Source organism: Carcharhinus amblyrhynchos, chromosome X, assembly GCF_965287045.1.
Source record: "Carcharhinus amblyrhynchos chromosome X, sCarAmb.v2.hapA, whole genome shotgun sequence".
In the NCBI taxonomy this organism is placed as follows: Eukaryota; Metazoa; Chordata; class Chondrichthyes; order Carcharhiniformes; family Carcharhinidae; genus Carcharhinus; species Carcharhinus amblyrhynchos.
In genome coordinates, this window is record NC_137359.1 from 8,693,241 (window position 1) to 8,716,862 (window position 23,622).

Here is a 23,622-nt window from a genome sequence, read left to right on the forward strand (position 1 = left end):
GAATGAAGGAATTCTTTGTTACCACCAAATCTTCTTTTGATTTGGGAACTCCGTACGTATTTTAGTTTTTTATTGAAATAAGTGTAGACTTTCTGGCTCCATTACAATGCCCAGAGATAGGTCATTCACTTTTCAAGTTTCACACTTCAATGTCTGAACTTGCAGGATATACAGAGGTTGGCTTTTAATTGTAATGAACTTCAAGATTGTTTAAAGCGCATTCATTTGAGATGCCCACCAATTTCTTAACAGATGCCCCACTTATCTAGTTAATATTTTAATCCCTAAAACTAAAAGTTCTATTCTAAACTAAAACATATTAATTGACACAACCAGAGAACCTCCCAAAGCATTTTACAGCCAACTAAGTGTTTTTTTTAAATGTCATCACTGATGGAACTCAGCTGCCAATCTATGCACAGCAAGCACCCACAAACAGCAATGAAATGACGACAAGATAATCTGTTGTGATTTTGATTGAAAGGTAAGTATTGGCCAAGCTCGTAGGAGAGTTCCCCTGCTTGAAACAGTGCCATGGGGTCTTTAACCTCCACCTGGGAGGGCAGACAGGGCTTCAATTTAGTGTCTCAGAGACAGAGCAGCACATCCCCCAGTCCTGCACTGAGTGTCAGCTTTCATTTTAATCCTGGAGTGGGACTTAAACCCACAATCTTCGGACTAATAAGAACATAAGAACATAAGAAATAGGAGCAGGAGTAGGCCATCTGGCCCTTCGAGCCTGCCCCGCCATTCAATAAGATCATGGCTGATCTGTCGTGGCTCAGTTCCACTTTCCCGCCCTCTCCCCATAACCCTTAATCCCCTCTCTTATCAAAAACCCATCAACCCGCTTCTTAAAAATATTTAGCGAGGCAGCCTCCACCACTTCAACGGGCAGAGAATTCCAGAGATTCACCACCCTTTGAGTGAAGAAGTTCCTCCTCAACTCCGTTCTGAACCTCCCCCCCTTTATCTTGAGGCTGTGCCCCCTAGTCCTACTGTCTTTTTTGAGCGGGAAGAGTCTTTCCACCTCTATCCTATCCATCCCATTCATCATCTTATACGTCTCAATGAGATCTCCCCTCATTCTTCTAAACTCTAACGAGTACAAGCCTAGTTTATTCAGCCTCTCCTCATAGCTGATGCAACAGCGCTACTAACTGAGCTGTGCCTGACACTGTACCAATAAGAATCACAGACAGACCAGGTCAGGTCAGTGTGGCTGACTGTCTTCCGGGAATGTTAATCAACCATTTGGGTTTTTACAATAATTCAGCAGGGTCCTGATGGTGGGGAATCCAGAACAAGGGGCCATAAATTGAGGATATACCTTTTTGAATTGAGGCAAGGAACAATTTCTTCACCCAGAGGGTGGTGAATCTGTAGAATTCATTACCACAGAAAGTAGTTGAGGCCAAAACGTTGTCTGATTTCAAGAAGAAATTAGATATCGCTCTTGGGATTTACTGAATGGCGAAGCAGACTTGAATGGCTGAATGGCCTATTCCTGCTTCTAGTTACTATGTTTCATGGTTTTTTTTTCTGGTGTCAACCACAAAACATCAGATTTAATGAATTCAACTTGCCACAGAAGGATATGAACTCACCACCTCGGGGTTGTTTGTTCAATGACATAACCACCATACGACCATACACTCACCAATAACTACAGACGCACCTCTCTAACCCACTATGGAATCTCCTGATACTCGCTTTTTGCACTCCACTTCATCCCCTCTTTGGCAAACCTTTTGCTCTACATTATGAAGGTTTTCTCAATTCCATCCTGACTTCTGGTCTCATTCAATAGAATTATCAGAGCCATGCAGTCCCAATGCAAGCTTCACCATAACTCTCGGCTGGCCACAAAAAACTTTAAATCTCACATTTTATGTTTGCTCAATTGTCGACCCAGTATTTGCTCCTCACATATACACATTTTTTATTCACAGGGGGTTTGAGTTTAAGAGCCGTGGGGTTACGCTGCAACTATACAGGACCTTGGTGAGACCACATTTGGAATATTGTGTGCAGTTCTGGTCACCTCATTATAAGAAGGACGTGGAAGCATTGGAGAGAGTGCAGAGGAGATTTACCAGGATGCTGCCTGGTTTGGAGGGTAGGTCTTATGAGGACAGGTTGAGGGAGCTGGGGCTTTTCTCTTTAGAGCGGAGGAGGATGAGAGGCAACTTAATAGAAGTTTATAAGATGATGAGAGGGGGAATAGATAGAGTGGACGTTCAGAGGCTATTTCCTCGGGTGGATGTAGCTGTTACTAGGGGGCATAACTATAAGGTTCATGGTGGGAGATATAGGAGGGATGTCCAAGGTAGGTTCTTTACTCAGAGAGTAGTTGGGGTGTGGAATACGCTGCCTGCTGTGATAGTAGAGTCAGACACTTTAGGAACTTTCAAGCAGTTACTGGATAGGCACATGGAGCACACCAGAATGACAGGGAGTGGGATAGCTTGATCTTGGGTTTGGACATTGCTCAGCACAACATTGAGGGCCGAAGGGCCTGTACTGTGCTGTACTGTACTGTACTGTTCTAAGTTTCTATTTTTGTGATTCATGACCAACTGGTCACTGGAGGATTCAAAACTAACTCCAGGTCTATTGAAAAAATCTCTGGTTACCAGATTCCACATATCACACACCAGACCGCAACAGAACTATAACATTTCAATGATGTCTGCCTGAAATATAAGGGAACTAAAGGTTGCATTATAAACAGAGGAACAAGTAGTCAGCATGAGGCCTGTACCTTTCACCAACAATGCTCCGCAATCTTACTCATTCAGACAATTGCTAACGTGAAACAATTTCCCTTGGATACATCATGCCTTTGAGTGGGAAAATGGAAACAGATTCATTTCAAGTTCACTGGAAATCCTACATTCAGGCGAATCAAGACAAAACACAGCTCCAAACTGACACCAAGAACAAACTCACTGACGTAAAAACCAAAAGTTAAAGTATGAACAGTCATTCGTCTTAGAACCACAAAATCAAATTGCTCAGCTGGGACAACACATAGGATTAAAAAAATGGACAACCATGAAACTCACCGTCTTCAGTACTGCCAGGAATAGGGTAAACAACATGTGAAGCATTTGACTTGTCCTCCGTAACAGTACCCTGTTAGAAAGCACTTACATAATTAACATACAGAAAGACAGACACCAACAGGTAATTCAACCAGAAAATGCTGGATTAACTCAGCAGGTCTGGCAGCACAACAGAGATAATATTTTGGGTCTAAATGATCCTTCTGCACAACTGTAAAAGTACATAAATGATCTGTCTACACAACTGTAGAAGGGTCATTTCGACTCGAAACATTAACTGTGTTTCCCTCTCCACAGACGCTGCCAGACCTGCTGCTGTGTTTATCCAACATGTTCCGTTTTTATTTTGGATTTCCAGCATCTGCAATATTTTGCTTTTATTTACCAATAGATAAAATGTGGGTTAATAAACACAACACTGGGGCACAGAGAGAGCAAAATCTCCCTGCAGTGAAACGTGGCCAGACACATGTTGACAAAGACAGCACACTGTTCCTTCAATGGAACGGTAGAAGAAAAGTTTCCAGCCAGGATTCTCAGGGTGATGAGCTGACCCAAAGCAAGGCCCGTTATTGGAAGAAGGAAAGAGCAATCAGTTGAGGTCACCCAGGAGAACTAACAGCTTTAGCCATCCCTTAGACTTTTCAATACTAGTGTATGACTCTGATAACATTACTGTCACCTTGAGTCTTCCCAATCTCCACCAGATTCCTTCAATAAAACAAATATCTCACCGATATCTCTGTTCCTGAACCGCTGCTGGCTCAACATTCTGGCATTTCCTGGTGGAAGCTCGAAGAAGGCCCACCATCATCACCACTGCTAACTCGGGACAACTGTGGGCAGGTAGTCAATACTGGCGTTGCCAAATGAGGTGAGGGCAAATGGAAAAAACCTCCAGTTTTATAAACCTTCTGATACTTTTCTCTTTTTCACATACTATAAATTTAAACATGAATTCTTAATAGCGAGGCTCATGGGAAGCCTGTCTGGATTGGACTAAGAAAGGAAGGGTCCATTACCACATTGGGGGTGCACTGAACATCACTTAATAGTGGGGAAGAGATCAACGGTGCGATAGAATTAGACTTGCAATAACGAGGGACTTTAATTATACTGAAATAAGCTGGGATAAGGCAAATGTTTGTGCTCGAATGGGAAAGGGGCCTTAAAAGCATCTATTCTGCTTGGCTAATCAATACGTAGCATTTCCAACAAGACAGGATGCAATGCAAGATGTGATTAAGTAACATAGGACAAGTTAGCTAAAAGCAGAAAAAGCTAATGGGCCACGTTAGAACCTGGTGCTCTAAGGGCAGCACGGTGGCACAGTGGTCAGTTTGCTGCCTCACAGCGCCAGATTCCGGCCTCGGGTCACTGTCCGTGTGGTGTTTACACATTCTCCCCTTGTCTGTGTGGGTTTTCATCCGGGTGCTCCGATTTCCTTCCAAAGATGTGTAGGTTAGGTGGACTGGCCATGGTAAATTGCCCCTAAGTGTCAGGGAATTAGCAGGGTAAATACGTGGGATAATGGAGAAAGGGCCTGGGTGGGATTGTTGTTGGTGCAGGTTTGATGGGTCGAATGGCCTCATCCTGCACTGTAGGGATTTTATGATTTCTAAAATATTTACTGTTGAAATACAAAGGAGGCACATGCCCACTTACAATTAGTAATGGGTGTTACCATTTTATAATATGGATGAAGCTAGGAAAGTTAGTGTTATCCTGTAAATACTGAGCTTGAAGGCTTGTGCTGCAACATTCCAACCAGGCTAATCCCGACACAGCCGTTACTAAACAAACACAATCTTACCTGGTGCCTTTTAATGATGTCTTTTAGTTTACTCAGCAACTTGGGCTCAATATCGGAGTTGAGATAGATGTTCGGTCGAGACAAACAGTTGTTCTGCAAAAGACAGAACATTGTTTCAAGATTATTTGAAGAGATAAGCCATACATGTACAATTCACTTCTTGCAGATGATCGATTCTACTTCTCGCAATATTCACTTCACCTGAACGAGTGTCTTTTCGATAGTCATAAACATTTCCACATTGCGGTCCATGCGGGAAGGGTTTTGGAAATCAAAGCGTCGCCTAAAAACAAAATGATCAAGTTTAATTAAGTCAAATCAACAATGGATGCGATGAGCATGTTTGGAGAACAAATCTATCTGGTAACGTTGCAACAATTGAGCGCATGCTCTAGTTGCAATTAAGAGCAGCTGATACGAGCTGAGGAAAGATTAGGGCACATCTATAAGACTCAGTTTCCATCTGTAATGGGTGGGGGTTGAATGGAAGGGAAAAGTAGTCTGCACTTATACTGAGTTTTGTGAATAAACCTGTGTTAAAGACAGGCTGAGACCAGCTTCTTCCTTGACCATAAATCTATTTAATGATTGAACACTCTGGCATCATTGCCAATACAGTACATTCTGGTACAAGCTTGAGGTGAACAGCTACACAAAACTGCAGGCTAGTGGTTAGAGAAGATTCCTATGAGGCAATTGTTACATTGCTAGGTGCAGAAAGGAATGTAATGAAAATGTGGCAAAATAAATGGGAAAAATTGCAGAAAAACACAACTATGTGGCCTGCTATAAAATTATAGAATCCCCACAACGCAGAAGGAGGGCATTTGGCCCATCGAGCCTGCACCGACAACAATCCCACCCAGGTCCCTCTGACACTAAGGGGCAATTTAGCATGGCCAATCCACCCTAACCTACACATCTTTGAACTGTGGGGGGAAACTGGAGCACCCAAGGAAACCCACGCTGGAAGAGTACCAAATCACATGTACCAGACCTCAGCTAGACTCAGTCCCTTTAGTTATTAGACAAACCAGTTAACTTGACTTTACCGAAAAAAGATTAAAACACAAGTGTAAAATATGGCCTTCATAGCGAGGGGGATTGAATATAAAAGTAGGGAGGTCTTGCTGCGGCTGTATAGGGCATTGGTGAGGCCGCAGCTGGAGTACTGTGTGCAGTTTTGGGCGCCGTACTTACGCAAGGATATTTTGGCCTTGGAGGGAGTGCAGAGGAGGTTTACTAGGCTGATGCCAGAGTTGAGGGGGTTGACCTATGAGGAGAGGCTGAATAAACTAGGCTTGTACTCGTTAGAGTTCAGAAGAATGAGGGGAGATCTCATTGAGACGTATAAGACGATGAATGGGATGGATAGGATAGAGGTGCAGAGACTCTTCCCGCTCAGAAAGGACAGTAGGACTAGGGGGCACAGCCTCAAGATAAAGGGGGGGGCGGTTTAGAACGGAGTTGAGGAGGAACTTCTTCACTCAAAGGGTGGTGAATCTCTGGAATCTCTGCCCGTTGAAGTGGTGGAGGCTACCTCGCTAAATATTTTTAAGACGCAGGTTGATGGGTTTTTGATAAGAGAGGGGATTAAGGGTTATGGGGAGAGGGCAGGAATGTGGAACTGAGCCACGACAGATCAGCCATGATCTTATTGAATGGCGGGGCAGGCTCGAAGGGCCAGATGGCCTACTCCTGCTCCTATTTCTTATGTTCTTATAACTAGAAGGTCAGTGCAGACTTGATGGGCCAAATGGCCTCCTGCTGCTCTAAGTTTTGAAATAATAACATACACAACTTGCAAAACAAAAAAGCAAATCAAAACTGCAGTAATCTGATAAATCATCTAAGTGCACACTTAGCACGTGCTGCTCTCATTGCTACTCCATTTGGGGGTTAGACACAGAGTAATACTCCCTCTACACTGTCCCCCCATCAAACACTCCCAGGACAGGTACAGCACGGGGTTAGATACAGAGTAAAGCTCCCTCTGCACTGGCCCCATCAAACACTCCCAGGACAGGTACAGCACGGGGTTAGGTACAGAGTAAAGCTCCCTCTACACTGTCCCCCCATCAAACACTCCCAGGACAGGTACAGCACGGGGTTAGGTACAGAGTAAAGCTCCCTCTACGCTGTCCCCCATTAAACACTCCCAGGACAGGTACAGCACGGGGTTAGATACAGAGTAAAGCTCCCTCTACACTGTGCCCCATCAAACACTCCCAGGACAGGTACAGCACGGGGTTAGATACAGAGTAAAGCTCCCTCTACACTGTGCCCCATCAAACATTTAAGGGGAAATACAGTTCCTGTTCAATGCAGAGGTCCACCTGCATTGACCCATCAACAAATATTGGGAGATGTAGTATGGGGTTAGAAAGGGAACAAATCTCCTTTAATTTTCTACCAAACACTTCCACATAGGGTAAAACATTGGTTAAATAAAGAGCAGAAGTGCCTATACACTATCCCATTAAAAACTGTGAGAGGAGGTCACACCATGGGTACAACAATTCCACCACTCAGAACATTCCCATCCCTTGGTAAAGTTCCGCCCATGTTGCAAGCACTGAGAGCTGCTTCATATTAACAGATTGCTCAGCAATTTTGTTCTTAATTTGGGAAATGTGTTATTGAACTTTGTTACACTTTCGTTGTGTGCATATAGAATGCTGCTGGCACAGAATCACAGGTGTGGCTCAGCCTGCCAGTGAGATCTGAAGAAAGCCTTGCAGTAAGGCCTGTTTGAAGAATGACACTGCCCAGGGAAATCAACTTACCATCCTTGGTCACTCTTGAATTTGTAAGCCGCAGCTAGAATATGGCACAGAGCTCCACCAGCTTTGAAGTCCAAAAAGCATTTCATCTGGAAAAGACAGGCAACATCTTAATATTAGCAGTGAATAGCAGTTGATTTCAGCAGAAAGTAATGGTGCTTCTGCCTGCAACAGCTTCAACAAAGATACAGGCACTGAGGGGCTCGAGTTTGCAGGAAGCATATAATAGTACAGGAGCAAATGTTGGAGCAATGTGGGATCAGAGGGGGCTTTCAGCTGGTCTTGGCATAGTGTTGTGGCAATATGGTTCTGGCCAGTTTAACTGTCGACTTTACCTCTGCCGTTGTGCAACTTCAAATTGAAAGATCTTTTGTTTGCCCTCCTGCAAGGTGGTGTGAGTGTAGTTGGGACACAGGACCCTGAGGATGTTTATTACAGACTGCAAGGACAGTCTACCCAGTTTGTATGAAAGGATTATTACAAAGTATCAAAGACAAGATTTCAGTTGGAGGTGGATGGGAGTGAACAGACAACTTCTCTTGGCTACAGCGAATCTACACCCCTTTGGATTTTCTTCGGGAGAACTTCTATTCCTTGCTGTTTTATCCCTCCACTGTGTACTGGTTTATCTGGTCGGTAATGGATTTGTGAAGATGAGGGAGAGTCCCCAAATCTCCCATCTACAAATGCTGCAAATGTATGTGTTAACATTGCACTGTTTCAAAAGAAACCAGTCCTTTCTTCAGCAGAATCTGCAAACAGTGACTCCTCCTGTAATCAGGTTACAGCAAAGGAGCAGAAAACAAGACGAGTTAGTGCTGGTCATCACTATGCACTTGTCTACTCTTTTCCCCTCCATCAAATTGTGGAATTTTACAGAGTCAATCTCAGACCCTCCCCCCCTCACTACCCACACCCTTTAATATCCTACCCAGTCTAATCCCACTCTCCCCCTCACTCCCCGCACCCTTTAATATCCCACCCAGTCTAATCCCACTCTCCCCCTCACTCCCCACACCCTTTAATATCCCACCCAGTCTAATCCCACTCTCCCCCTCACTCCCCGCACCCTTTAATATCCCACCCAGTCTAATCCCACTCTCCCCCTCACTCCCCGCACCCTTTAATATCCCACCCAGTCTAATCCCCCTCACTCCCCGCACCCTTTAATATCCCACCCAGTCTAATCCCACTCTCCCCCTCACTCCCCGCACCCTTTAATATCCCACCCAGTCTAATCCCACTCTCCCCCTCACTCCCCACACCCTTTAATATCCCACCCAGTCTAATCCCACTCTCCCCCTCACTCCCCGCACCCTTTAATATCCCACCCAGTCTAATCCCACTCTCCCCCTCACTCCCCGCACCCTTTAATATCCCACCCAGTCTAATCCCACTCTCCCCCTCACTCCCCGCACCCTTTAATATCCCACCCAGTCTAATCCCACTCTCCCCCTCACTCCCCACACCCTTTAATATCCCACCCAGTCTAATCCCACTCTCCCCCTCACTCCCCGCACCCTTTAATATCCCACCCAGTCTAATCCCACTCTCCCCCTCACTCCCCGCACCCTTTAATATCCCACCCAGTCTAATCCCACTCTCCCCTCCTCACTCCCCGCACCCTTTAATATCCCACCCAGTCTAATCCCACTCTCCCCCTCACTCCCCGCACCCTTTAATATCCCACCCAGTCTAATCCCACTCTCCCCCTCACTCCCCGCACCCTTTTAATCCCACCCAGTCTAATCCCACTCTCCCCCTCACTCCCCGCACCCTTTTAATCCCACCCAGTCTAATCCCACTCTCCCCCTCACTCCCCACACCCTTTAATATCCCACCCAGTCTAATCCCACTCTCCCCCTCACTCCCCACACCCTTTAATATCCCACCCAGTCTAATCCCACTCTCCCCCTCACTCCCCACACCCTTTAATATCCCACCCAGCATAATTCCAGTCTCCTCCACACGATGCAATATGTCGTTAATCAGATTTCACACCTCTCCTTGCTTCTTATGGCAGCAAAAGAGCTGCGAGCGGGATGCAAACTCACTTTTTAAACTGCCCTGGGTAAATATTTCAAAAACAAAGTTCAAAAGGGTGATGGCATTCTGGGTTAAGCTGATTGTGCTTTGGGAGGTGGCAGGCACAACAGGCTGGAAGCCTTACACCTGTGCTGTAAAATTCTATCAATTAATATTCCATTGTCAAATAATTCATCTACTATTTCAGTTCAAGTTACTCCATTAGAACAATCGGGAGACAGTGGCTTAGCAGTAATGTCACTGGACTAGCAATCCAGAGGCCCAGGCTAATGTTCTGGAGACAGGGGATCAATTCCCACCAGGATGACTTGTGGAATTTAAATTCAATGAATAAAATCTGAAATATAAAGCTGGTCTCAGTCATGGTGACCACGGCAACTGTCATTTATTGTAAAAACATTGTTGGAAGAAACCTCTGGTAAATACCAGAATTTGTGCTCTAGGTGCCGCTGGGCAATGTCATCCAAGATATATTGTTAGATTTCAATTCAGATTCCATGATTCTGCAACAAGTGATTCCCTAACCCTTCTGCCAAAACCTCACTTCTGTCCTAAACATCTAGGGATGCTCGTTATTACAAAAGCATTCCGTGTAAAGGAGCTTAGCTTGATTTGGAATCATGGCATGGTTTCCATTGAGCTGGCAGGTTCAAATTCTGCAGACAGCTTGCATAAACAACAGAGTCCTTTATGAGTCATTTGGCCCATTTAGTCTATGATGTCTCCATGTGGAGCTATCCAGTCAGTCCCATTCCCCTGCTCTGTTCCCGGAGCGCCTGTTAGTTTATTTCCTCCACGAGCCCATCCAATTTCCTTTTGAAATCATTGAGTGTTTCCACTTCCACCACCCTCAAGGGCAGCAAATTCCAGATCATTACCACTGGCTAAAGTTCCTCCTCACATTCCAATCTGTATCTCTTTCCCAAAATCTTGAACTGTGTCCCCCCTAGTCCTAGTACCTTCGGCCAATGAGAATAGATTTTCTTGTCTATCTTATCTAAACCTATCACAATCTTGTATTTCTCAATCAAATCTCCCCTTCAATCTTCTTTCGCTCCAAGGGGAACAATGCCAGCTTCTCCAACCCTAACCTTGGAGCTAGAATCCCCTCATCCCTGGAACCATCCTTCCTAAAAAGTGTGTGAGCCAAAACTGGACACAATACTCCAGAGGTTTATAAAGGTTCAGCATAATCTCCCTATTTTTGTAGTCAATGTCTCGATTTCTGAAGCCCAAGATCCCAGATGGTTTGCTAGTTACTGTGTCTTGTCACCTTCAAAAATCTATTCACACGTACCCACAGGGCCCTCTGTCCCTGCACACTCTTTAGAACAGTGTCATTAAGTCTGTATTGCCTCTCCCTAACCCTTCTGCCAAAATGTATCACCTCACACTTCTGTATTAAACTCTATCTGCCACTCGTCTGCCCACGTCTTGTATTTGAATAGGGTCATCCTCACTGTTTGCCATTCTTCCGAGTTTGGTATCATCAGCAAATTATGAAACTTTACCTTGCCTTCCAATATCCAAGTCTCATATATATATATACTATATATCAGAAGCAGTGATCATAGCACTGATCCCTGGTGAACACCACTGTCTACCATCCTCCAGTCTGAGGAATAACCTTTTAGCACAACTCACTGTTTTCTGTCCTTTAGCTAATTTTATATCCAAGTTGACACTATCCCTGATTCCATCAGCTTTAATGTTGTTATCCAGTCTTTTACGTGATCATTTGTCAAATACCTCCTTCACAGAGACAACATCCACTGCACTCCCTTCATCGACCTTCACTGTTACTCCATCAAAAAATTCAACTGGATTAGTTAAGCAAAATCACAGATCCATACTGACTCTCCTTAATTATCTCAGAGTGCCTGTTGATATTTTTCCTGAACTAAGGATTCGAAAATCTCACCTGCTACTTGTGTCAGACTAATCAGCCTGTAACTAGAGTGGCCACCTCACAGCGCCAGGGACCCAGGTTCAATTCCTGGCTTCGGTCACTGTCAGTGTGGAGTTTGCACATTCTCCTTATGTTAGCATAGGTTTCCTCCCACGGTCCGAAAGACGCACTGGTTAGGTGTATTGCCCATGCTAAATTCTCCCTCAGTGTACCCGAACAGGCGCTGGAGCATGGTGGCTTGGGGATTTTCACAGTAACTTCATTGCTGTGTTAATGTAAGACTACTTGTGACACTAATAAATAAACTTTAAAAAAGCTACTTGGACTATCTTACGTCCTCTGAATAAGAGTGTCACATTTGCAACTTTCTAATTCTCTGACAGGTCCCCCATATCTCGGCTTGCAACCAGATAGGCTTGTATTCTCTTGAATATAGAAGATTAAGAGGTGATCTAATTGGGAGCGTTAAGATGATTACAGAATTTAACAAAGTAGATTAATAAAAACTATTTCCTCTGGTTGGGGGAGGGGGTTTCAGAACAGGGGCATAATCTTAAATTTAGAGCTAGGCCAGTCAGGGGTGATGTCAGGAAACACTTTTTCACACAAAGGGAAATGGAAATCTGGAACTCCCTCCTCTTAAATGCTGGAGAGACTGGGGCTCAACTGAAGATTACAAAAGTGAGATTGATAGATTTTTGTTGGTTCTGAGTGTTAACCAAGGTGGGCAGACGGAATTAATATCATGATCCAACTGACTGGCAGAACAGGCCCGAGATAAATGGCCTCCTCTGTTCCTATGTCAAACCAGCGCTAAAGGCTGCACATGTTTGTGACAGAAATGAGTGGTGCTACTTACTGGCAATTTGGTAAGAGGTGCATTGCTTACGTGCTTTCCAAACACCTCCTCTTGGAACTGCAGCAACTGGACAACCAGACTGGAAAGAGACTTGTTGGTTGGTGGCTCAGCTTGAATGTACTGTAAGAAAGAAATCCACCGTCAGACAACATTTCAGAAACATTTAATGTGGTCTCACGGAAAAAAATGTCAGTACCATGATTTTCTGAATCGCTGACCCAGTGTACAGCCTCAGCCTTCAGGTGGTAATGCAAGGAAATTAAAGATGGAGCAACTGCCACTTGCATTTCTGGAGAACGAGGCTCTATGCAGGGAAACTGCATTTGAGAGAGAAAAAAAAAATCACCCCTCTGGATCCAGACCTTTACAATTCTCCGATTTTACATTAAATGCCATTCTCCGGAAATAAACTGTCACATTACCGGCAAAAAAAACACTCAAGTTTTTCCTGACTTAAACACATGCATTTGGATTTGGCCAAAATGCTTGTAGCTTGTAGAAAACTTGAAAGAATTTCACAAAAAAGATCTAATTTGACATTCTTATCATGGTGTTACAATTCTGTTAAGGACTATTAACATTTAAAGAAGAAATCTGAACACTAGCAATTAACTGACCAATTTCACTTATTTAAGAAACACTTTATTATTTATATAAAGAGAAATGAAATGAAACAGGCAACACTAACCTCACACTATAGGTTATAAAAACGAATGTTACCAACTCAGTTTGACTTCTTACTTCTTTCCCCTCAACCACACCATTACCCCCCACTGCCCCCACCCCAAAGCTCCCCCCACACTGCCACCAATAGTTTCCTTATCTTGAAGCTGCATTCACTTTTCCTGGGACCAATCGAGACGGTATGCAACAGCCCTCTGGCATTTAAGTTAATTCCCCTTAGTTTCCCAGCTATTCCTCAAGGTACCAATTACATGGGATCCTTCCAATAGCTTTTGGCCAAGTGATCCATCAAGTCTCTTTAAAGATCTCACATGATTGTGGACTCTTCAGCTCCATGTCCTGTCTTTGAATGTACATAGACTGTGTTTTCTTTCCGCAGTCTGCTCTCTCAGCTTCTGCGGAGCTCTCTCTAAGTTAACCATTCAAGCTGAATGCTTTCTGTTACCAGGCCCTGTGAGAACCACTTCCATTAGAGCAAATATTCTTCCCTAATGAAGCCCAAACTGAACTGTACTGCTTGTTTCTGTCAGCAAACACAGACACATCAAATTAAAAAATCTTTCACCACACCAACCCCCCGCAACATCCCATGTCCATGATAATGCGGCACATTCTTAGATCCTCTCAAACAGAAATCAAAATGAATTATTTTAACTTTCATACTACTTTGATTCTGCAACCCATGTGAATAATTTTGCTAATGGAGTTTTACGACCCTCTCTCGCAGAATTGTTGGCCCTGTTAAGGAACTCTTAATTATAACATATTTTTACTTCCATTTGATCTGGGAACATCTGTACATAATTTAAATCTTTTATTAAAGGCAAAGCTGCTGGCCCTACTATACCAGGATAACCAGAGGCCCTGCTGTTTATTGCTTTCACAATTCTACTCATGACCTTGAGACTTGCTTTTAACTGCTTCAGTTGCATTTACTTCAGGTTGCTAATCAGATACCCTCATTTATCTACACTTAAAACTTCAATTCCAAAAATTAAAGATTTATCCTGAAACATACAGATTGTGAACTAGATGTTTGTAACAGTGGTGACAAAAGAGCATAAAAATTGTGTTCCTCAGAAGGGAGTTTGCATCTCAACAAGGCCTAGGACCAATAGTGTGGCAGGGAGGTTAATGAGTATGGGAAGGTTTAAACTTTGCAGGGGAGTGGGGTGCACGGGCACCAGTATGAAAGGACAGAATGGAGAAATAGGGGCCACAGAAAACTAGGAGAGACAAATAGTGCGAGAGTAACAAACAGTTCAGAAATAGGTGGGATCAGACGAGGTGTGAAGCAGTCCAGATAGGGTTGGAGTGCATGTATATGAATGCATAGGAAAAAGATGAATAAGGTAATGAACTGGAGGCACAAGTCAGATAGTGACAAGAATAGAGAAAGGAAGGATTGGGAATTTAACCCTGAGTGCAAGGTACTCAGGGATTTTAGGGTAGCAAAAAAAAGCCAGGAGCAGTAGCAGTATCAATCAAGTAAACGAGAATAACACTGGACAAGGATGATGTCGTTGAGGGCTCAAAGACAGAATCTATTTGGTCCTAATTAAGGCAGTCAAGGGTGGTGGCTGAGGGGGGCACCACTGGCAGTAGCAAACGGCAGGGAAAATCAGTGATGGTGGGGACCCGCTGCACAGTATGCATTAGGGATCTCTGGGGTTGGGACAGACAGGTGATGGCCATGGGGAGGGGTCACTGGTAAGTAATCGGAAGGCTGATGATGGGGGGGGGGAGGTTGTGCAGAAAGAAGGACCTACAGTGCACATATGATCACCCCACTGACAGATTGGCACATGCACAGTGGCCCACTTAGCACGCTGATGCCAGCCTCTCAGGTGGAATTAGACCCTACTGTCCCCTGACCGGCAAGAATCGTGTTACAGACTCTGATGCACAGAGTCCCAAAGAATTATCCACTCAGTTCCCCAAAGAAATGAGCGAAAAAACTGCCATATTCCAGCTCATTGGGCACTTTAGGAGAATCGCCCTTATTATGCTGTAGGTCATCAAATAGTGGGACAGAGTTGGAAGAACAAATTTGCAGGCAAATTACTGAAAGAGTCAAGAACTATGGAGTAGTGATAATAGGAGACTCCACTTATCTTAAAACAGACTAGGATGGTAAAAGTATAAATGACAGCGAGAGAACAATTCCTGAAATGTGTACAAGAGAACTTCCCTGTTCACTATTTCTAGCCCAGTGAGGAAGGAAACATTGCTGGACCTCATTCTGAACACAAAATTAAGTTTGTTTTAGTGAGAGAGCACATGGGAAACAGTGATTATAACATCATTGGGTGTTGGTTACAAAAGCACAGAACACTTGAGCGAAAACCATTTAACTGGAGGCGGTTTAACGACCGTGAGTTGAGAAGAGATCTGGCCCAGGCAGATTGGAATCTAACTAAAAATGGGAGGCCTTTAAAGAGGAGACAGTTCAGGTGCAGACACACTCCCATTTGAGGGAAAACAAGGGTGCCCAAATAGGAGCTCCGTGGATGACTGAAGATATAGATTATAATAAGACGGTAAAACGAGGTTTAAGACAATTATAAAAGGTTCATGAAGAACCTAAACAAAGTAGACACTGAGAAACTGTTACCATTGGCAGAAGTATCACAAACCAGAGGACACAGAGTGTGATGGAGACAGATTCACACAGCAAGTGGTTAGGATCTGGAATATACTGTCTGAGGGTGTGGTGGAGACAGATTTAATTGTGGCTGAATTGTGATTTGGATAAGCACCTAGAAAGAAACAAAAAGCAGGACTTTCAGGGAAAGAGCAGGGGAGTAGAACTGAGTAGAGAGTCAGCACAGATACAATGGGCACCACACTTTAGGAAGCGTATCTTAACTTTAGAGAGGCTGTAGAAAGGATTTTGAGAATGGTTTCAGCAATGATGGGCTTCAGTTATATAGAATGAGCAGAGACAATTAAACTCTTCAGTTCGCAGAAGGTTAAGAGGATATTTGATAAAATATTCAAAATTATGAATGGTTCTGATAGAGTATGGAGAAACTGTTTCGTGTAAAGGAGGCAATAACCAGCGAACAGAGATTAAAAGGTGAATGGCAAAAGAACCACAGGAGACATGTATGCAGCAACTATTTTAAACCCAACTGCTGACACTGGCTGCCTGAACACCCAGACCCAGCCTCGCAGGGGCCCCCTTTTCCGGCCGCCTCTCCTCCCCCAGTAAACCACTCACCAGTGAAATTTACCTGCTCCCTTGTCCCCTCAAACATCCTCTTTATAGCAGCTACTGCTGTATAAAGGTGGTGTTCCTCAGCTCTCTGCACCCTAACCCCAGTTATTCTGCACTGATTCAGTCGGGGGCATGCTGCACAGCCTGAGTGAGAGAGGTTGGGAAAGACACAAGCTGTGCAACTAGAGTGGGGGTAAGTCTGCCGAGAAGGACAATCTGACAGATTGCCTCTCTGCAGGACATGGGGTCATCATTATTCTGTATTATGTGAAGGTAGGTTGTACCAATTGATTTATGACAGAATAACTGTTCTTTGTTCATGTTGTCTGAGTCCAGAAAGCCAGTTCGTGAAGGATAAAACTGGAGCTAATCCTTACATAATGTTAGAAGCATTTATTTAGAGCTACATATTCCAAACTAATCCAGCAACCAGTTTCACTTAATAGACACAAATGAACCTCCAGTTACTGTCCAGCACCTGCATACAATTAAACACAATGCATGTACAATTAACAGACCTCTTCTATCCCTCAAGTTACAAATTAGAATGTGTAACCAAAATTTCAGAACAAAGGAAATCACAATTCTCCATTTATTGTACAAAGCATTATATTGTGAGGCTCCTGCTACACCACCTCTCCAAGTCAGCAAGGTCAATCTATAACCTTTTCTCACTTTTGAAAGTGTGTACATTTTTCCACAATGGATATACCACCTTTGATGTCCAATGTAGGGAATTTCATTACCAATGTTTGACAAATAGAATCACATATCCACTGCCTCCATAAGTGCCAGGGTTTCAACAAAATGCTTCTAACAAGCTTTCTTATTTTCTCAGCTTTCCAATATGAAAGGACTTGTCTAATTTTGACCCATCAGAAATATTATAAAGACCGCTGCATGCAAATATCTAAGCGGCACGGTGGCACAGTGGTTAGCACTGCTGCTATGCAGTGCCTGGGACCCAGGTTCGATTCCCGGCTCGAGTCACTGTCTGTGTGGAGTTTGCACATTTTCCCCGTGTCTGCATGGGTTTCTTCCAGGTGCTCTGTTTCCTCCCACACTCCAAAGATGTGCAAGTTAGGTGGATTGGCCATGATAAATTCTCCCTCAGTGTACCCGAACAGGCGCTGGAGTGTGGTGACTAGGTGTAATTCCATTGCAGTGTTACTGTAAGCCTACTTGTGACTAATAAATAAACTTGAAAGAAAACTTTTTTATCCGTCAGGAAAATTAGCACATGAAGCATCACGAGAAATGACTAGTTTCAGGTTCTTCATCACCTAAGGATGGATCTGCACATTTCCAGATTCAATTTTTTAATCTTTTATTTGCCCTTTTGTCCATTGACTCCGTCTACACTTCTGGTTGCCTCGGGAAAGCAAGCAGCATAATCAAGGACCCCACGCAACCCAGACATTCCGTCGGAAAAAAGATACAAGTCTGAGGACACGTACCAACTGACTCAAAGAACAAAGAAGATTACAGCACAGGAACAGGCCCTTCAGCCCTCCAAGCCTGCACCGACCATGCTGCCCGACTGAACCAAAAACCCCTACGCATCGGGGGACCAGATCCCTCCACTCCCATCCCATTCATGTACTTGTCAAGACATCCATAGAACCATAGAAAATTACAGCTCAGAAACAGGCCTTTTGGCCCTTCTTGTCTGTACCGAACCATTTTTTGCCTAGTCCATTGACCTACACTTGAACCATATCCCTCCACATCCCTCTCATCCACGAACCCATCCAAGTTTTTCCTAAATGTTAAAAGTGACCCCGCATTTACCACTTTATCCGGCAGCTCATTCCACACTCCCACCACTCTGTGTGAAGAATCCCTCCCTAATATTCCCTTTAAACGTTTTTCCTTTCATCCTTAACCTATGCCTTCTGTTTTTTTTCTCCTCTAGCCTCAGTGGATTTTCCCTTTAAAGTCATTACTGTATTCACTTCCACAAACTCCCCCAGCAATGAGTTCCAGGCACCCATCATCCTCTGTGTAAAACATCTGCCTTGTACATCTCCCTTAAACCTTGCCCCTTGCACCCTAAACCTATGCCCCCTAATAACTGACTCTTCCACCCTGGGGAAAAAGCCTCTCACTATCCACTCTGTCCATGCCTGCAGACCTCCATCAGGTCTCCCCTCAACCCCATCGCTCCAGTGAGAACAAACCAAGTTACTCCAACCCCTCCTCACAGCCAGCACCCTCTGCACCAGGCAACATCCTGGTAAATCTTTTCTGTACCCTCTCCAAAGCCTTTACATCCCTCTAGTAGTATGGCAACCAGAACTGAACACTATATTCCAAGTTTCAAGAACAGCTTCTTCCCTGCTGCTGTCAGACTTTTGAATGGACCTACCTCACATTAAGTTGATCTTTCTCTACACCTTGGTTATGACTGTAACACTATATTCTGCATCCTCTCCTTTCCTTCTCCATGTACTCTATGAACAGTATATTTTTGTCTGTAAAGCACACAAGAATGAATAATTTTCACTGTATCCCAATACATGTGACAAGAATAGAGCAAATCAAATATTAAGCTGATCTTTCTCTGCACTTTGGTTATGACTGTAACACTATATTCTGCACTCTCTCCTTTCCTTCTCCCCATGTACTCAATGAATGGTATGCCTTGTCTGTATAGCATGCAAGAAACAATTCTTTCCACTGTATCGCAAAACATGTGACAATAATAAATCAAATATTAAGCTGATTTCTCTCTACACCATAGCTATGGCTGTAACATTATATTCTGCATCCTCTCCTTTCCTTCTCCCTTCTGTACTCTATGAACAGTATGCTTTGTCTGTATAGCATGCAAGAAACAATACTTTTCACTGTATTCCAATACGTGACAATAATAAATCAAATCAAATATTAAGCTGATCTATCTCTGTATCCTAGCTATGACTATGACAATAATAAATCAAATCAATAAATCTTAAAAGCATTCTTGACTTCAGAGCATTTCATCAACGTATCTAACTCCTCCAACACATTAAAATTAATATCTGATCTGGTCTGAATACCCAAACAGTTCAACTCCACAATAACTGCCTTTTCTTTCAATAAAGTATCACTATCCTGCAATGGCCTCATATCATTAACCAGGATGGGAGTAACACGCTCTCAATAAGACTATTAATTGAATTATTCCATATCTAAGCTGCTTAATAACTAAACTAATATATTTAAAAGCTCAAAAACTTTACTACCAATTTTAAATTCTTTAATCTTATTAATAACATTTCTCCAGTTTTAAAGCAAGACCTCTCGTAGAAATCATCAACATGCATCATGAAGATGCTCAAAAATATTCCTTTCTGATTCTAATATAACATTGTCTTCAGTAAATACAACTAATTTTCAGCAAAACAGATCTCACAGAAAAATACACACACCCTGGAAGCATCATTCAGGTTATGGACACATTTGTTTAGTTCCCACAGTTTTCCTTCTGCATCTGCTGCTTCTTGGGCAGTTTCAGAAACACTTCTCTCTGAAAGTTATCACCCTGCAGAAGTGTGACTTGTGTTGATTCATCTACACTCTCGTGAAAAAGTGGGCAAAAGAGCAAAAAGGATTTTTGTTATTATTTTGCCATCTGTGGGACAGTCCAGTCTAACATTCAATTCCTTTCAAAACCCTAAGCAACTAGCCTTGTTTTATAAAGCCTTTCAAGTCCCATTGGTAAGAACCTTTTCAACACAGATCCATCTGTGTTGAAAAGCTGGTTCACCTTGATCTGGTACTCCTTATAACTCAAAATAAACTCCAAACTCTCACAAACTATCCAATAACATTTCATTTTGCTTCTCATCAGAGTATCTTTGAGTTTAATGGCATTAATAAAACTTCACGATCATGAGGATTTCTGCTTTGCTTTCTGCTCTGACTGTTCTGCAGCCTTTATTTGGTTGTGTTATCTATTCAGTCAGGGCGTCTATTGCATTTTGGGTCCGTGACTGTAAGATATCCCTCTTGCACTACTGGAGGTTCTTTCTCTGGTACGTGATCATTTTATGTGTCACAAATGTGTCATTGTGATATTATAGATTTTGTAAAAGACCTAGGGTGGGATTCTCTGGCCGCGTGCATCCCAAGACTGAGCTCAACAGACCTTTAAGTGGTCCACCAAATTTTCTGTCTTGTGCACTATGATTCCCGCGGTGGGTGAGATGGGAGAATTTTGGCCCTATTCTTTCTTTAAAATGGACACAAAGAGCCTTAAAAGTGACTGCCAAAGGTCCTTTTACAACTGCAATGTTGCTCATTCTCAATTTTAGTAATTTAATTTAAATATCACAAAATCCCACCATGACAGCTTGTGGAGTTTAAATTCAATTAGTAAAATCAGGAATCGGATGTTTATCACAGTAACAATGACCAAGAAGCTATCATCGATTGTTGGAAAAACCCATCTAGTTCACTAATATCCTTACGGGAAGGAAATCTGCCATCCTTACCTGGTCTGGCCTACGTATGACTCCAGACCCACAGCAATGCGGTTGACTCTCAAATGCCCCTCTGAAATGGCCGAGCAAAAAACTAGTTGAAGGGTAATTAGGGATGGGCAACAAATGTTGGCCTTGCCAGCAAATCCCCCCAGCCCATGAAAGAATAAAGGAAAAAGTACTATCAAGCTTCTAGAAGGCTCCAAGTGGATTGCAAATAGACATACCCAGACACGTGAAGACATTTGAAAATTAACGCATATTCTCACAAGTGTCGAGAGAAACTCATCAATAATGGTTTCCCTGGCAGTTTAAATAGCTCTTTCCTATCTCATCAAACCTGGAAGAACTGGACCATTCAGATTAGTGGCTAGGATATTTAAAAGGCTAACTACTTTGGTGGAAGGATAATGGATGGGATTATGTCTAGACCTGGGCTAACCCAATAGTGGATATCAAAGCATGATTCCACATTTTGGGATAGCAACCATTTAGTTTTGAACTGTTTGTACGCAGAACCCATGAACAACTCGGCGAGGCATCCTTGGAAGCAGGCTCTTGCAAAAGGGATGGCAAAGAGGAAGGTTCTGTGGTGAAACGGTGAGCACTCTGGACTTTGAATCCAGCGATCCGACTTCGGTTGTCTTCATTGATGCTGATGTTTGATTTGCTGAAGGGCATTTCGTTTGGTTTAGGGTGGCATGGTAGCACAGTGGTTAGCACTGCTGCTTCACAGTTCCAGGGACCTGGGTTCGATTCCCGGTGTGGATGTGCCAGTGTTGGACTGGGGTAAACACAGTAAAAAGTCTGACAACACCAGGTTTTAGTCCAACCGATTTATTTGATAGTAAACTCACAAGCTTTCGAGGGGACTCCCTCTTCATCAGGTGAATGGAGAGTTCTAGCCTCGGACAGAGTATATATCAAATAAATCGGTTGGACTAAAACCTGGTGTTGTCAGACTTTTTACTTTGATTCCCGGCTCAGGTCACTGTCTGTGTGGAGTTTGCACATTCTCCTTGTGTCTGCGTGGGTTTTCTCTGGGTACTCCGGTTTCCTCCCACAGTCCAAAGATGTGCGGGTTAGGTTGATTGGCCATGCTAAAATTGCCCCTTAGTGTCCTGGGATATGTAGATTAGAGGGATTAGCGGGTAAATGTGTAGGGATATGGGCATAAGGCCTGGGTGGAATTGTGGTCAGTGCAGACTTGATGGGCTGAAGGGCCTATTTCTGCACTGTAGGGTTCTATGTATTCACAAATCATTCTGCTGTTCTGTCCGATGAGTCCAGGCAATCTGCAAGGGACATTACCATAGAACTAGCAAGGAACAAGACACCTACACGCACACACCTACCTTGCACTGTGCTTTCATGTTCTGTGCTGTTACATCCGTTCTGCCTGTCTATGGACTTGGTTTCTTGGCCGTCACCTTGAACATTTAACCAATATTTAAACGTGTAAGTGGCTTGTCTTGCACATCCCATAATTCACTTGGCCTCCTCAGGAATATACCACCCAAGTGCCCACTCTGGGCAACTGATGGTTTGACAGCTCTGTCCTGTGTGTCAGGCAGCTCACCACTATCTTGACAGGGGCAATGAGAGTTACACAACAAGTGCTGGCCTTACCAGCAAAGCTCACACCTGAATGTAAGGATGAAATGGTTAAACTCCTGACAACCAGTTGGTGAAGCATAGAATCCCTAACAGTACAGGAGGAGGCCATTTAGCCCATCGAGCCTGCACTGACAACAATCCTACCCAGGCCCTATCCCCGTAACCCCATATATTTACACCCATTCAAATAATAATCTGCCTTCCCTACTATTGCTGCCCAAGTGGATAACCTCACATTTGTCCACATTATACTGCATCAGCCATGCACATACCCACACACTCATCCTGTCCAAATCACACTGAAGCATCTCTGCGTCCTCCTCATAGCTCACCCTCCCACCCATATCAATTACCTACCTAACATTCAATGAGCAAACTTTATGCCCCTTGTACAGAATTTCCCCTAATATTAGACATATAGAATCCCACACCCACTGCTTTCACAGGAGTCAGTGTTCCTTCAGCTAAAGTGCTTTGAACAATCCTTTTTATTTTTTGGTTTCTCAGGCTAAAGGGTAACTTCATATTCTGAAACCCACCGCAGTCAAATACCCGCCAGGAAATTTAGCATAAGAAACGTCACTAAACATGACTAATTTCAGGTAATTTGGGCCACCCAAGGATGGAAGCTTGAATGCACATTTCTCCATACTTAATTGTTTTAAAGTTTTTCATTTGTTTTTAAAAATGCTTCACTGTAGGACTTAGTCCATCAAAACTAACATCTGGTCTTGTCTAAATACAGAACCAATTCAACTGACCAATCAAGCTTCACAACTGCTCAGTTTCTTCTTTAGATGAGACATCACCTTTTTGTGATAAACTAACATGTTTACCTGGGATAGGAGTAATGTTCTTCAAATAGAATTGCTCAAAGTTACTCCAGGCTGATTCTAGTTACTAACATATTTAGTAATATATTTAAACTAATAAATTTAAACGTTACTGGAGCCTGACTTCCCATCTTAAAGTCCACTCGAATCATATTGATTCAGTTGAATTTCTTAAATTCTACTGCACCATCCCAGAAGAAATCATCAACAGGCACCATGAAGGTCTTAGAATTTTACTGCACAGAAGGAGGCCATTCAGTCCACTGTGTCAGCACTGGCTCCTGAAAGAGCTATCCAGCTCGTCCCATTCTCCAGTGGTTTATT

At 43.3% G+C, this 23,622-nt stretch overlaps 1 protein-coding gene across 5 annotated transcripts in view; it reads right to left on the reverse strand.

Moving 5' to 3' along the window:
- The window catches only part of smarcc2 (SWI/SNF related BAF chromatin remodeling complex subunit C2), a 145,062-nt gene that overhangs the window by 111,024 nt on the left and 10,416 nt on the right, over positions 1-23,622 (reverse strand). For all 5 annotated transcript variants that reach the window (XM_080218061.1, XM_080218060.1, XM_080218059.1 and 2 more), the window contains exons 2-6: positions 12,479-12,598; positions 7,668-7,753; positions 5,083-5,164; positions 4,882-4,974; positions 3,069-3,138 (exon numbers count right to left, since the gene is read on the reverse strand). In XM_080218061.1, coding sequence (XP_080074187.1) covers positions 3,069-3,138; positions 4,882-4,974; positions 5,083-5,164; positions 7,668-7,753; positions 12,479-12,598 — 451 coding nt within the window. The remainder of the gene's footprint in view (positions 1-3,068; positions 3,139-4,881; positions 4,975-5,082; positions 5,165-7,667; positions 7,754-12,478; positions 12,599-23,622) is intronic.